The sequence below is a fragment of the Copadichromis virginalis genome, linkage group LG7 (genome assembly GCF_057382275.1).
Source record: "Copadichromis virginalis isolate Kocher_CV1m ecotype Utaka linkage group LG7, C_Virginalis_male_GT1.1, whole genome shotgun sequence".
NCBI lineage: Eukaryota > Metazoa > Chordata > Actinopteri > Cichliformes > Cichlidae > Copadichromis > Copadichromis virginalis.
Genome location: NC_140624.1, coordinates 6543824 through 6557144, shown reverse-complemented (window position 1 = coordinate 6557144; position 13321 = coordinate 6543824). Strand labels below are relative to the sequence as shown.

General features: G+C 38.7%; 1 protein-coding gene across 3 annotated transcripts; it reads right to left on the bottom strand.

The window, feature by feature from the left end:
- Positions 1-2156: 2156 nt before the first annotated feature.
- Positions 2157-11772, bottom strand: lrrc56 (leucine rich repeat containing 56). 3 transcript variants are annotated; one of them, XM_085461400.1, is made up of 13 exons: positions 11637-11772; positions 11270-11442; positions 10750-10837; positions 8923-8983; positions 6901-6931; positions 6192-6389; positions 4822-4996; positions 4504-4734; positions 4236-4303; positions 3504-3646; positions 3029-3234; positions 2561-2876; positions 2157-2394 (listed from the first exon to the last, which is right to left on the bottom strand). In XM_085461400.1, the coding sequence occupies exons 2-13, from the start codon at positions 11432-11434 to the stop codon at positions 2232-2234; spliced, it is 1845 nt and encodes a 614-aa protein (XP_085317526.1). In that variant the 5' UTR covers positions 11435-11442; positions 11637-11772; the 3' UTR covers positions 2157-2231. The 3 variants fall into 3 exon arrangements, with proteins under 3 accessions (XP_085317526.1, XP_085317523.1, XP_085317525.1); XM_085461397.1 differs by having other exon boundaries at positions 6835-6931; positions 11637-11771; XM_085461399.1 differs by lacking the exon at positions 11637-11772 and adding an exon at positions 11524-11588 and having other exon boundaries at positions 6835-6931.
- Positions 11773-13321: the final 1549 nt, after the last annotated feature.

Below are 13321 nucleotides of genomic sequence, written 5' to 3'. Positions count from 1 at the left end.
AAACACACCTTTATGGTTTCTGACAACATTTGGTAATAACTGAGTGAGGAAGAGGCCAGGTTCCGTTTCTAGTCTTGACAAGCTAGGAGAATGATCCTTTTGAATAAATTACAAGACTGTTCAGACAGAGTAGGTGGACACCATCCCACTTTCCCACCATAAAAGGCATTGCATTTAATTCCATTCTCCTCTACCTGCATCCTGAGATGTAAGACAGAGAGACCAGAGGGATGGGAGTGTGGCTACAAAAGCCTGACAGGGAGTGAGAAAATTAAACAATCCTATAGACAAAGCAGTTATGTGAAAAGATGGGGTGGCTGCCTGATGGAAAGTGCTGCTAGAAAATAAGAAAAGAACTAACGTGTTACATAACAGCTGGATGGCTGTAGGCAATTACATGTTCAAACATACATAAATTCCTACTTTAAGAGCATGTACATCTCTTAAACCAGCACAGTGGTCAGAAATATTCGCAATACTATCCTGTGGTTCTTTTTTTGTACTTTGAGTCATTTATTTACATCCTGTTTCTGTGGACATAAGTGACGCACGACAGACACAAATATGGGACGTGCGTTCTTACCTGTGTGTCCTGCTGTATGTGTGTGCTTATGTCAGGTGTTCGTACAAAACACGGGGCAAGTTTGGAGACATCACTGTGCTGGTTGTCGGGGTTTCCTTGAAATGAAGTTCCATTGTATAATTATTGTGACGGCTTCAAAACAAACTTGTCCCGGCATAATTTGCTCTTAAGAACCACTAAGGAATTAGGCTGCCACTCTGGCCCTCATTTCCACAAATGCAGTGTTGTTAGTTCCAGTTGTTTCTCAGAACAAATGAGTCTGAGATTGACCGTCACAGTGCAGGCGATGGGTAATTCTCCATAGCACTTGGAAAACAAAGATTATGTCATAGTTAAAACATATAAACTCTACATGGACTTGATTTTTTTTTTCATTCTATTGCGGCATTGCTGTATCAGTAAAATATGAAATATGCTTGTATGTTGTACATTTAAATGGCAAATACTGTAGCATGCACTACTGTAGCATGGAGGTAACCCCAGCCGTAAGTGTAGTCAAACAGACAAAAAAAATAATGAATGTCACATGTCAAGGTGGTAGGTTTGAAGGATTGCTTGCTCAGTGTGGTTGAAGCAATGGATTCATTTTCTGATTTAATATTTACACACAGTGCCCTCAAGTGACAATATGAGACTATTACACATTGAACATCAGGAACTTTACCATCACTGCAGGTAGTCTTCGTGGAAGTTCATATTTTACATATTTCCAGCTAAACAGCACAGGGCTGTATTTGTAAAAATTCTATAGAGCATCCTGAGATGTGCACTTACGGTCTCTTCGATATTTTAAGAGTCTATTTAAGAGCAGTTCTGTGGTGTGAGAGGTTTTGTCTCAGTAAAGGAAAATATCCAACAGTTTTCAAAAGATTGCAGGTTTTATACTGGTTTTCAAAAGATTGCAGGTTTTATAAAACAAACATTTCTCTAATCATTTCTGCCGTAGCACTAAATCTGTATATTACTAATCCTCTCTATTGATTATAGTTAAAATGGTTTGGAACAATAAATAATTTTGAAATAATTGGTTGGCCAACTGTCTTGTTTTTTATAGGAAATGCAGAGCATTTTTGAACTGAAATAAAATGAAATGTAAAAAATATAGTTTGAATATATGTAAATCAATTACCTGGCTTCAACACAAACATATTACTTCATGTTAATTTGGTTCGATGTGAATACATTGGGTTGGTTAAATTTCAATATATTAGCTTGGTTCAATAATTAAAATATGGTTCTATGTAAAAAAAAATCAATTTGGATCAATGCAAAATTTAAAGTTTCAGTCAAGTCTAGTAATATTGTTTATATCAACATAAAAGTATCAGGTCATATCAAGTGACTCAATTTGGATTCTATGAAGTCAAATATTTTGGATGTGACAATTGGACATCATTTTTTTTTTTTTTTTTAATAGGGTTATTCTTTTTACAGTGTACTGTTTGTGCTGTGAGCTTCGTGAGCACTGGATGCTGTTGAACTGGTGAACAACAACAGTATCTTCAGTTCTTAAAAAACAGAGAAAAAGAAACGATGGTGGTAAACTATGACAAATCAATATACGGCTGAGTGATGAGTTGAAAAAGGGGAAAGACCCCATTTAATTGAGCAGTTAAGAGCAGTCATACTGACAGGAGACAGTCAACAGTCAATCTGGCTGTGAGCTCCCTCTGCAGGACTGGAGTATGTGGTGCTGGTGATGTTTCTGTAAAGCTGCCCTGGCTGTGTGAGGGCGAGTTATTGCTGGTCTCTTGAGGATTTTGGATATCTCACACTTCTGGCCTGGCTGCTCACCAGAGTCCATCTTCACACTAAAAGATAGAGATCTTTTTTAATGTCCACATTCCACTGACCAAGTTGAGATCACAATATGGTGATGTCACTGATTTACAAAACTCAGCTAAACATTTTACAACAAAATGTGTTGTTTCAAATCTGACTATTTGAATATAAAGATACTTTTTAATAATGACATACCGTGAATGCTTCAGCCTTTCACTTGGGGCAGCTGTTGGAGGTGGGTGCGGTATGGGTGCAGGCAGAGTCATTGGAGGCACACTCATTTGCAGGTCTGTATCTCCTGAAGTCCTACATATTTCAAAGGCGCTGCTGAATTCAGGTAAATATTGTGGTCTGGCCTGGCTAAGGTGAAGCCTCCGTGCACGGATCCCTTGCGGTTTCAAATCAACAGCAGTTGCACTGCCTTTGAGAGGAGGAGAAGGGGACACTGCGGTTTTGGGGACCAGCGACAGTCGAGCCATATCTGAGGGTAAGTTTTTTCTGGGAAGCAGATCTAAAAATAAACAAACAATAAGAATAATTGAAATAATTCAGTTATTTTTCTCCTTACATTACAAAAAGATCAGACATTACAATTACTGCTTTTATTCTGTACAGCCTTATTTATAATTTATGAAGTTATAAATAACTTCACAAAGTTCTCACCTGGGGAAAGAGACTGGAAAGAGAAATCTAGTGAGGCTGCATCTTGGTTGTCACACTTTTTCTCCTCTTCATGTTCTTCATTACTGCTGTCACTCCTCATAGCACCACAGCCATCTTCTTCCTCATCACAACGGGCTTCTTCATCATCAGAGTGCTGAATGGACAAGATTTGTGGCAGTCTGTCTTTCGCTATGGCCTCAAGACGTCTGAAACAAAGAATGATGATATTTAGTTTTATGTGCATACAAGTCTTCAGACATAGCCACATCGACAGCTTCTGCGATTTTAACTGGCTGTGAAGAGGCTTTGTATTTGTGAAATCCTCCACAGCCCTCTGATGGTATTCAATGGACAACTGTTTTAATATGCAATTAATCTATTGCATGGTCAGCAATGGCAAGATATAGATTAAAATGTAGCTTTTATTATTTTTCACATGTATGTGTTTTTAAAAAAGTAATTCAGCATGTAATACCTGCTATGCTGTTCCTTCCAAGCTCTGAGCTCTGCAAAGACATCAGCACGTTCTGTCAGATCAGGCTCCTCGAGGTCATATGTGTGTTCTGGTACGTGAATGGGAGTGTCTCGGGGGGTGAAAGTAGACCTGGTGGGTGCTGTCTATCAGACAGTAGAGAGGCACAACAAGCATGAGTGGTAATAGATGATGGTAGGAAACTTAAAGTAATAGAGGCCTAAGAGCATATTAATTATGGATAGCAAAAACAGTGAGGAACAAAAAACACAGCAAGGGCAGATTGAATGAGACAGAAAGGTATAAATAAGATGCAGAGTGACAGTGGTGGGGTGTATTTATGCCAGTTATAACAGATCAGAGGGTGGTGACAGTGATAGCCCCGTCTGTCAACTTCTTCTGACACAACCCTTCTCACATCTCCATCACCCCTCACTATGCTTGTCCTCTCAGGTTGTTTGTCTGCCTGATAATAATTAGCTGATTCTTTTTATACTGACATGACATTAAAGAGACGAGCTGCTGGTGCCAGGCATTCATAATGGCCTGTCAAAGCTCATAAAGCTTGCTGTTCCTCTTAGTGGACAATGAAGACTCTGTTTTATGGGGAACAGCGAGACAGAAATAACTCATGTATATGGATCACAGCGTGTGGTGTATGGATACATCTCATAATTTATTAAGTGAGATCAAATAATTTTCTCCACTGCATTGCAGGACTTTGTTGCTACTTACCCTTAACTTTTGCCGCTTTGCTCGAATAGCCTGGACTGGGTTCCCACAGAAGATGATGTTACCCGCTCCTTCAAAAATTGACAGAGTAAAACAGGCATCAGTGATTGAAACTGTCATTATTTCATGGCACAATTAAGTCCTCTTGGTGGCACTGTTGAGCAAAGATTGTTTTTACTGCTCCAACAGTTCACCTGCACAGAGTAATGCTAATCAAAATAAAATGGAAATGGCACTAAGACTAATGAGATCAACCACAGGAGTGCCTAACTGTGAGTCAGATTGCTGGTTTCAGCTTCCACTACTGCCAGATCTGAGTCTGCAGAACCAGGTCTGGATCCAGAAGGGGAGAGAACTCCAGGCCTGATCGCTGACATGAGTCTTGAGCCTGAGTGTGGTCTGGTGCCTGACGATGACATGGCCCAGACACCGGAGAAGCTGGGAGAAGGGCATGTGGCTGAACTGGGTCGGCTGTAAGGACGTACACTGTCGGTTGTCTCCTCTACAAAGACAAAAGTGAGGTGTTTGTTAAATCGTCATCTGAATATCTGGACCATGTTGATGGATTTAAAACAGTACACACACACACCATCACCAGCAGGATAAGAGGAGTTAGAATCTCTAATGGAGTTTCTGAGAATGTCCCAGTCTTCTCCCATGGTGGTACAGCAGCTAAGCCTGTCCTCCTCCACCTTTACATCATCAAGGTAACGCAGCTGAGGGACCAGCTCCCTCACCGCTGCCCGGTAACTGTAGTCTGCCATCTGGGCAGGAGGAACGAAACAAGAGAAAATGACAGAGCTAAGGTGTACGACAAGATTCAAGATCACATTTTTTTGCAACAGTGACATTTTTAATAATACGTGGTATTTTTAAATAGGGGGTGCCAGACAGCATAAGCTGATCCCAGCTCATAACAGCTAGCGTCTGTAAAGTCTTGCAAATAAATAAATTATTTATTTGTTATAAATTCTAGACTTTTATCATTTGGAAGAGAGCAGAGAGCGAGAGAGAGGCCAGTGAATCGCTGGCCTCGCTTTGGTTTCACCAAACCACACAGATGCAGAAAATGAAAAGGAGAGTGTGAGAGGCCTGTAAACAAAAGCAAGAAAATGAGAGAAAAGAGGAGGAGAATGAGTTTTAAATAAGAGGAAGTGAGAGAAAGACAGAGCGCATGAAGAGTGATCACTTGGCAAGGGAGTAAACCCAAGAACCCCCTCAGTCGTTACAAAGCACGGGCCTAATGCATATTCAGCTCAGCATCTCTCCTCATTGCCCTAGTTTCTTAATTAATGCTCTGCTGGTGGGTGTAAATAAACACATTCACAGTGGCCCAAAAAACTCAGCTCACTGCAGCTTCAGCCGTGTACCCAGCTACAATCAGTTTCACTGACTTGGCCCATGATAAGCTGTTTAAGGCTTTGTCACAGAAACCAAAAAATGCACCTTAACATAAAAATAAAGCATTGATGTTTACATATATACTATTTCAACAGTATGTTATGTCTAATTATTTTTGAGTATTTTGATGTCTCCTGCTCTAGCAGAGTGTTTCTGTTGCGTTAAGGACCCACATACAGAGAGTTGCGATCGCACACATGCTCTCATGTCTCAGCACAAACTGATTACATGTTAGAGATTATCTGTCTTCAGGGCTGACAGCCAGCACAGGCGAGACTGTTGAACGATTAGAACCACAAGTTGCATTTGCAAGTTGGCATTTACAACATCAAATGAATACAACACTTCCTTTTCAGGAACTCTGCCCAGCTCCTTGCTCAAGCTCTATTCAGCTGCAACCATTCTTGGTTTCGTTTTATCTTTTGCCAGACTGCCACTCTGAGCATTGCACCACTCTGTGGCGGTTGCTTCAAGATGTACTGGGTATGTTAATCGCAATAGGAGCATCCGCTTAAAGTCTGAACAACAAAGGACAAACACATCGCATAATACTCATACCTGAGTTGATGTAGGGTTTGGGCGTAAACAGACAGGGTTTCCCTCCAGGGTAAGTCTCTCCAGTTTGCTACATAAACTGAGATACTGAACCTGGACTAAATCATCCACGTCATTCCCTTCCAGATCTAACAGCTGCAGGTTCTCCAGCATGCCAACCTGACTCAGGTCTGACACGTTGTTATAGGACAAGTACAGCTCCTGAGAAGAAGGACAGGAAATAAGTGTTAAGTGGTAGAAAATGTGTGATTAATGAACTGAACCAGCAGAAGGAAAATGCACTAAAGAAAAAAAACATGTTGGACCCAAGTCACACTGTGGTATCGTCCCATGCCACAGACAGTTGGACGTTTTAAACAGCGAAAGTTCAATTACTTGAATCATATGTTACTACCTAGGCACGTTCAGTGTTTGCCGCAAAAACGAGGAAATGATTTGGGGAAAAATGGGTCACTCAGGTACTATGACAAATGGAAATTAATGTTTGAGGTATGAAGGCCTATTTGAAATGTATCCAAAAATCCTTGACACAATTTATGTTTTGTTCCGTACACACATTTTTTAACATTTGCAAAAAGAGAAAAGAAAGAAGCTACCAAGCTCCTGAATAGTTCCTACAAAGCCACCTGTAACCTATAAAGTCTACCGTAACAGCACAGAAAGTAGTAATCCCATCTAGATCTCGTAGGCAGCACCGAGACATCCATAGCACCTGCAGTTGGGAGATGGTGGTTCCCAAGTCTCTAGGGAGACAAAATAACACAAACTTGATTTAGAGGCAGGAAAGAGAGTTACATAATCATGGCTAAAAAAAGGATACTTTCTTGGCTACTGAAGCTTGCAGCTCCTTTCTCTTCGTGAAAATTATGTCCTGTTCACTGTCTCCCGCTTTCCTCCCTGCCTGAACCTTTCCACAATAGTTTCAGTGTACCTTACACTACAACACCAACTCCACTACAATTCCCACAACCCAAAGCAGGAAATGCTATCAGAGCCAGTGCATGTCCGGCTGACTCTGCTCTGCTCTGGTGCTCTCGGGGTGGAGCAGACAGTTCACTATCTATCTCTGTGTACAGTTCTGTGCAAAAGTCTCAGAGTACTCTTCATTTTATTATATTCTGCTAGGAAAAATTAAAAGTAGGTGTAGGGATTTATTGAAATGAACATAAATACAGTCTGTTATACCTGGGGAGGCCAATCCATGACTGACAGTGTTGCAGTTATTGCATTGGCAATGTGTTGGGGATCGCTGGCGTGTTGAAACATGAAGCTGTTGTCAATCCAGCAATTTTCAGATGGCATTGCAAGGTACTTTTCTGTGATCGTAACACTTTCAGTGTTGGGGAGATTTCCAACACCACTGGCTGAAACGCAGCTCCAAACCATGACAGAGCCCTCCACAGTGTTCTACAGATGGCTATAGACACTAACTCTTGTACATCTCTCCTGTCCTCCTCCATAAATATTGATTATTAGATAATTAGATAAACGAAACAATTTTTCTCATTTTCATGTAACACTTGTGTCATTGTCCAATTTCCTTATTTTAATTAAAGACACACTGCCCACCATGTTTAGATATGCCATGTTTTCAGCTAACAGCTCTTTGGGAATCACATTGGTGGTTCAAATATATTACTTTATTGCTTGTGTTATCTTTTGGTATCTTTTATTATCTGCTCATAGATACAACTACAGAACTGGGAACGGATTATGTTTTTTCTGACAGACTGCTACTAACAGAGGGCCTACAGATACAAAAATTCTTCCTTCGCTAAACTTTCTGTTATGTGCACAACATTCACGTTCATTCCTTCAGTTGGGTGCATTTTTTATGCTCGAATAATACATATTTCATATTTCTATGTTAACTTGTTTAACAAACAAAAAAAAATTCCTCTGAAAATGGTTAGGTGTAAGCGATGGACTGAAAATGAGTGAAAAACTGCCGATGTCTAAATTAAACCTTTTCAAGACTTCATAATCTATTGTTTATAATTTATTTAAATAGACCACATTCAAGAAAATCTGTCTCATGAGAAGCAAAATATAAAGTAATGAGAGATGGGTCAAGACTTTTGCACAGTAATGGTAAAAAATATTCTCTCCATCTCACTTACTGTGACAACTATTTGTAGCTTTGCTTCAATATACTTTTGATGAAACAGCTGTAGCTATGATCACTGGACAAGCTAGGAAAAACTTTAGATATTCCCTGTCTCTTTCTGAGGATCAAATGCATGATTTTGAAATCTGATAGTACCTGAACCCCTCTGTATCCTATTGTGAGAAAGGTGGTTTAACCTGTTCTCTGTGTATCTCTAAACCTGTACACAGGTCTCACCTCTATGGTGTCTGGTTTACAAGTTGCAACAAGCATCTTCCACACATAAATATTGGAAGTCCCTATTTCAAAACCTTGTCACTATAGCCATACTATACTTCTTTGGGTAAGCTCATAACTTTTGACTTCCTGTAATGACAGAGTAAACCACGACAGCATTCACTAAACTATGGGGTTTTTTTCTGTTCTGGGTTAACTTATATTTATTTCTCTTCAAGGAAATATGTGGGTTTTCCTATTTTGGAAACATGTATAAAATAAGATAAAAATGACCAGAAGCATGCATCAGTATCATCTTGGAAATCTAAAAATTATTATACTTTGTAAATTTGTTTCTCAGGAATACAAACTTTGAAGTAAAGAAAAAGATACTATTTTTGTCTTACTTACCTTACTGACAGGATCCTGCTGTTGTTCATTTTTAGCTGCACTAATCCAGGCAAGTAGACACCTGCAAGAAAATTAGTTAAACAAAACTATTTTTCTCATTTTCATGTAACACTGGTGTCATTTTAACATGGTTTCGTTCTTATCACCTGATTTATTTGCTAATCAGATGTTCAGCATCATTTAAGTAAAAGAAAGCGTCCCTGAAGTGGCAGGTAAAACATGACTCATACATGTACAGACAGTGTTTGTCATGCCTTACACAATCTAGGATTTTTTCTGAGGACAAAGCTCAGTCATAGTAAATATATCCCCCTACCATTATCTAATGATGGCTGGCACACCTGTGAGGTAATCAGGTGTGGAAAAGTATGACTGTCTGCTCGTTCTGTGTTGTGATTATTACAAGTATCTGTTATGAATCATTACTGTAAATTGTGTTAACAGTTTCTCATTGCTCGTTAGTTTAACTGAACTTAAATTAGATAAAAGTTACTGTATTTTTGTAGCCTTGGCTACACAAAGAAAACAATAACACCACTGATGCTGACTAACAGTTAGTTCTAATAAGTACACATACAAACAGACACCTATTGTTTTACTGTTTTACATATTCAGCTGCAGTACTGTGCAAAAGTCTTGAGCCATTCCTCATTTGTTTGTATTTTGTCTTCAAGGAACCAGACTTTGTTGTATTTAATTATTCTTGAACAACAGGTCTCTAAGCTTTCTGAAGTTTTTCATGGGACACTGGCTGCTTTTTTTACTTATTTTCAGTACAGTCTTTGTACTTGATCATTTTCTTAGTTAAACTACTTAACACTGACCTATGAATCATTCAACAACTAAAAAAGGTACCTAACTCAAGAGGTGAACTAGTTTTGTGTCTGCACACAACTTACACAACAGACAATTTAGAAAAGAACCAATTTTAATTTCTATATTTAGGGACTTTTTTACAAGCTGCCTGTCACAGTAACAATTCATTTGTTTAGTCGAGTCTACAAAAGATAACACAGTTTGACAGCCGCAAAATAACTACAGCAGAGGAACAGTATCAACAAGTCATGTATTTAAGAAATTAGAAAAAAAAAGTCCAGCAAAATTACACAAAAAAATGGACTAAAAAATTAGTGGCAACAGATCTTGTGGAGTGATAAATACAAATTGGACATTTTTGGTTCAAGTCATCATCAATATATATGGAGAAGGTCAAGAGAGAGGTAGAACAGTGAATGTCTACAGACATCTGTAAAACACAGTGTCATGGTTTGGAGCTGCATTTAAGCCAGTGAAAGACCAATATGGGCCAATTTTGATCACAATCTAAAAAGTGTTGTATTTGCAACAACTTCATGTTTAAGCATGCTAATGATCCCAAACACGCTGCCACTGCTGTAAAAGCATACCTGGATAGAAAAACATGCCATGGCCTTTCCAGAACACGGACTTCAACATTACCTAAGCAGTGTGGGATCGTGTTGACTAAGAACAGAACAAAACGCAGCCAAACTCCCAAGAAGAGCTTTGAAATGTCCTTCTAGAACCCTGAAGACTACTTAAAGAAATGACAAGAAAGCTTGCGTAAGAGTTGAGACTGTGTTGAAGAATAAAAGTGGTCATGCTAAATACTGACTTTGGTAGACCAAATCTTGTTAGATTATTACAAATGCTGATTATGGTGTATATTTGTGTATATTTGCACATACTTCAATGAATCACTGCACCTATTTCCCATATTTCTTGCAAAATATAACCGAATGAAGGGTGCCTCAAGACTTGCACAGTGCACAGTACTGTATTTAATCAGTGACATGTTATATGTCTTACCAAAGTTACCAAGTGTGTTTTCTTGAGTGTCTACACAGATCTCCAGTGAGGTCACATTAGAGAGGTCTTGTGTGCCACACAGCAATTTCTGTAGGAGGAGAATAAGAAGCTGACCTGGGCAGACGGGCACTGTCTCTTTACTTTATGTAGTCTGTATCATTCTGTAGCTACGATTAACAAACATGACTTTGATTTGATGTAAAATCTTTGAAGAATTTTTTTTGCCCAATTTCAGTTTCAAACATAATCTTTTTAAGCAAAAATCAAAGAGGATTTTAATTAGTATAAGAGACAACACTAACGAAATTATTTCAGTAAAATAGGCATTATAATACAGGCAAGATGTATATGGTAGATGTTATCCAGATGCTAACATTTACTATTGTCAATTTAGAATTATGCTAAACTAACTAAATGCTTTCACTAGTATATTATATATATAGTATATTATATTCGTATAAACAACATGATAAGAGGTTTATAACGGTGATAAATACTAACTGTATTTAAAGGTACCTACCAACTTCTCCGGGGAGAGATAAAATTCCACTGGTGTTTCAGAGTCCTCACAGGGTTTACTTGCAGGAGTTGGGTTGATGGAGCCTGAACCACTCAGCTCAGTCACCAGGACCCGTGCTGTACCAGACCTGACCCCGTGGGGCACAGACCCATGACAGTAACTCATGCCTCACGCTGTATAAAATAAACAATCATAAAGTTATATTGAAAACACCAAAACGGCTTGTGAAACAAAAGGGAAGCAGTGAGCAGTACCTTCTCTACAGCCAGATATTCTAAGTAGCGCTAAATAAAGCAGCATGTACCCTAGCTACATGCTGGTGTATACGGAAATATAATATTATATCTATAATAAGAATATATATCACCTTTTGCAGAATTTTCCCGTCTGTGTCACTAGATAGTCTATACATTTACATTCAAACCTACAACTGAGGGCTCGCAAGCAAAAGTTTCCTTGGCAACCACAGACGACTTCCTGGATACGGCACAAACTGACCCCAAAGCCGCTGCATGAATTCCATTCAGCGGCTCTGGGGTCAGTTTGTGCAGTTAGACCCAGTTAGACCCGTGGCTCCCTGGGATATGTAGTACACTCCGGTATTTCTTATGGTTGGCACTCATCTAATCTATTATCCAGTAGTTACTGGATAATATTCAGTCGATATTGATGAGATCAATCCAGGACTGATAACGTTTTCTTGTGCCTTTCTTTTTTATTTAAATATTTTTTTTGTGTGCACTAGCAGTCTGTTTGGGATCATCAGAATGCTGAAAAATGAAGCTGTTCCCAATCAGACGATTTAGTGGATCAAAATCTAACAGAACCTTTCTACATTCATAATAATAATAATAATAATAATAATAATAATAAGTCGTTTCATCTCAACATAAGATCTGTTTCCATTGATTTTCAGCCCAGTTCTTGTGTAATTTGGCATACTCCAACCTTCCCCCCCCCCCCCCCCTGTTTCCCTTCATGACAGCCACTGAGAACATTTCTGATGAAGATTCAGCAAACAGTAGATTGATCAACTGAAGGACAAGATACATCTCTTAGGTCCTGGTCTTTCTTTCTGTTGATTAGCTGTAAATCGTTTTATGCCTGTCACATTTTTTATTGTCCTCCACTGCCCCAGATTGCCCAGATTTTTTTAGGGGCACACTGCACAGTATTAACGATTTTCCAAGTTTTCAGCAAACAGTTCTTTGGGAAACATCAAACACTGCGTTAAACATGTGTTATCTTTGACATTTGTCATACATACAACTAAAGAAAATGATGCTAGTAACAAAGAGACTAAAAATACCAATTTAAATTATGTTTAGACACAACGCTGATTCATGCCTCGAGTGAGGTACATTTCTTATACTTGAATGATTCATACAGTCAGTGTTAGTGAGTGGTTGAACAAAAAAAATATTCCTCAAAAGCATTTGGGTTATGTCTACAACAAGTCCTCAGCCTTGGTCAAGCACATGGACTGAGCTACAAAATGAGTACAAAAAAATCAGTCAGTGTCCAAAGAAAATTGTTGAAACCGTCAGAAAGACTAGAGAACTAAAAACATTAAGAAAGTCTGGATCAGGAGGGGAAAAAAATTACAGAAAGGATCAGAGCACAAGCATAAAACCACAATGAGTGGCCAACTGTTGCACTTGCATGGAATAAAAAAAAATCCCAGCACCTGGAACAGAAAAATATGAAGAAAAAAAACATACAGTTAAAAAAAAATCAACAATCCTGAATAAGTAATCTGTGAAATTGAATATGAAAAGGTTAGAAACATTACTACTTGGAGTGGACCAATAACGGTATTTTGTTTCAAAATTACATCCTACTGAGTTGTAACTACTGAAACAAAAAGTGTTACAATCACGCCTGCTCTCCCCTACCACATAATTTCGACATTACCTTTATAACTATCACCGGTTCCCAACCTTGAGTCATCACATAGAAAAACAATCATAATGTCTGGGAAGTTTTGGTGATTTAGTTTATTCGTTTTTAAACTTTGGATATTCTCAACCAAAACACTGCTAGTCATCTGTT

What these genes read in the sequence shown, in the direction of transcription:
- lrrc56 (XM_085461397.1), bottom strand. Translation starts at nt 11,434, where the DNA reads ATGAGTTACTGTCATGGGTCTGTGCCCCACGGGGTCAGGTCTGGTACA. An exon ending in CAAAGCGGCAAAAGTTAAGG is followed by an intron (nt 3,647 to 4,235) that starts GTAAGTAGCAAC and finishes ACTGTCTGATAG; the next exon opens with ACAGCACCCACCAGGTCTAC. An exon ending in GAAAGGCTGAAGCATTCACG is followed by an intron (nt 2,395 to 2,560) that starts GTATGTCATTAT and finishes TCTATCTTTTAG; the next exon opens with TGTGAAGATGGACTCTGGTG.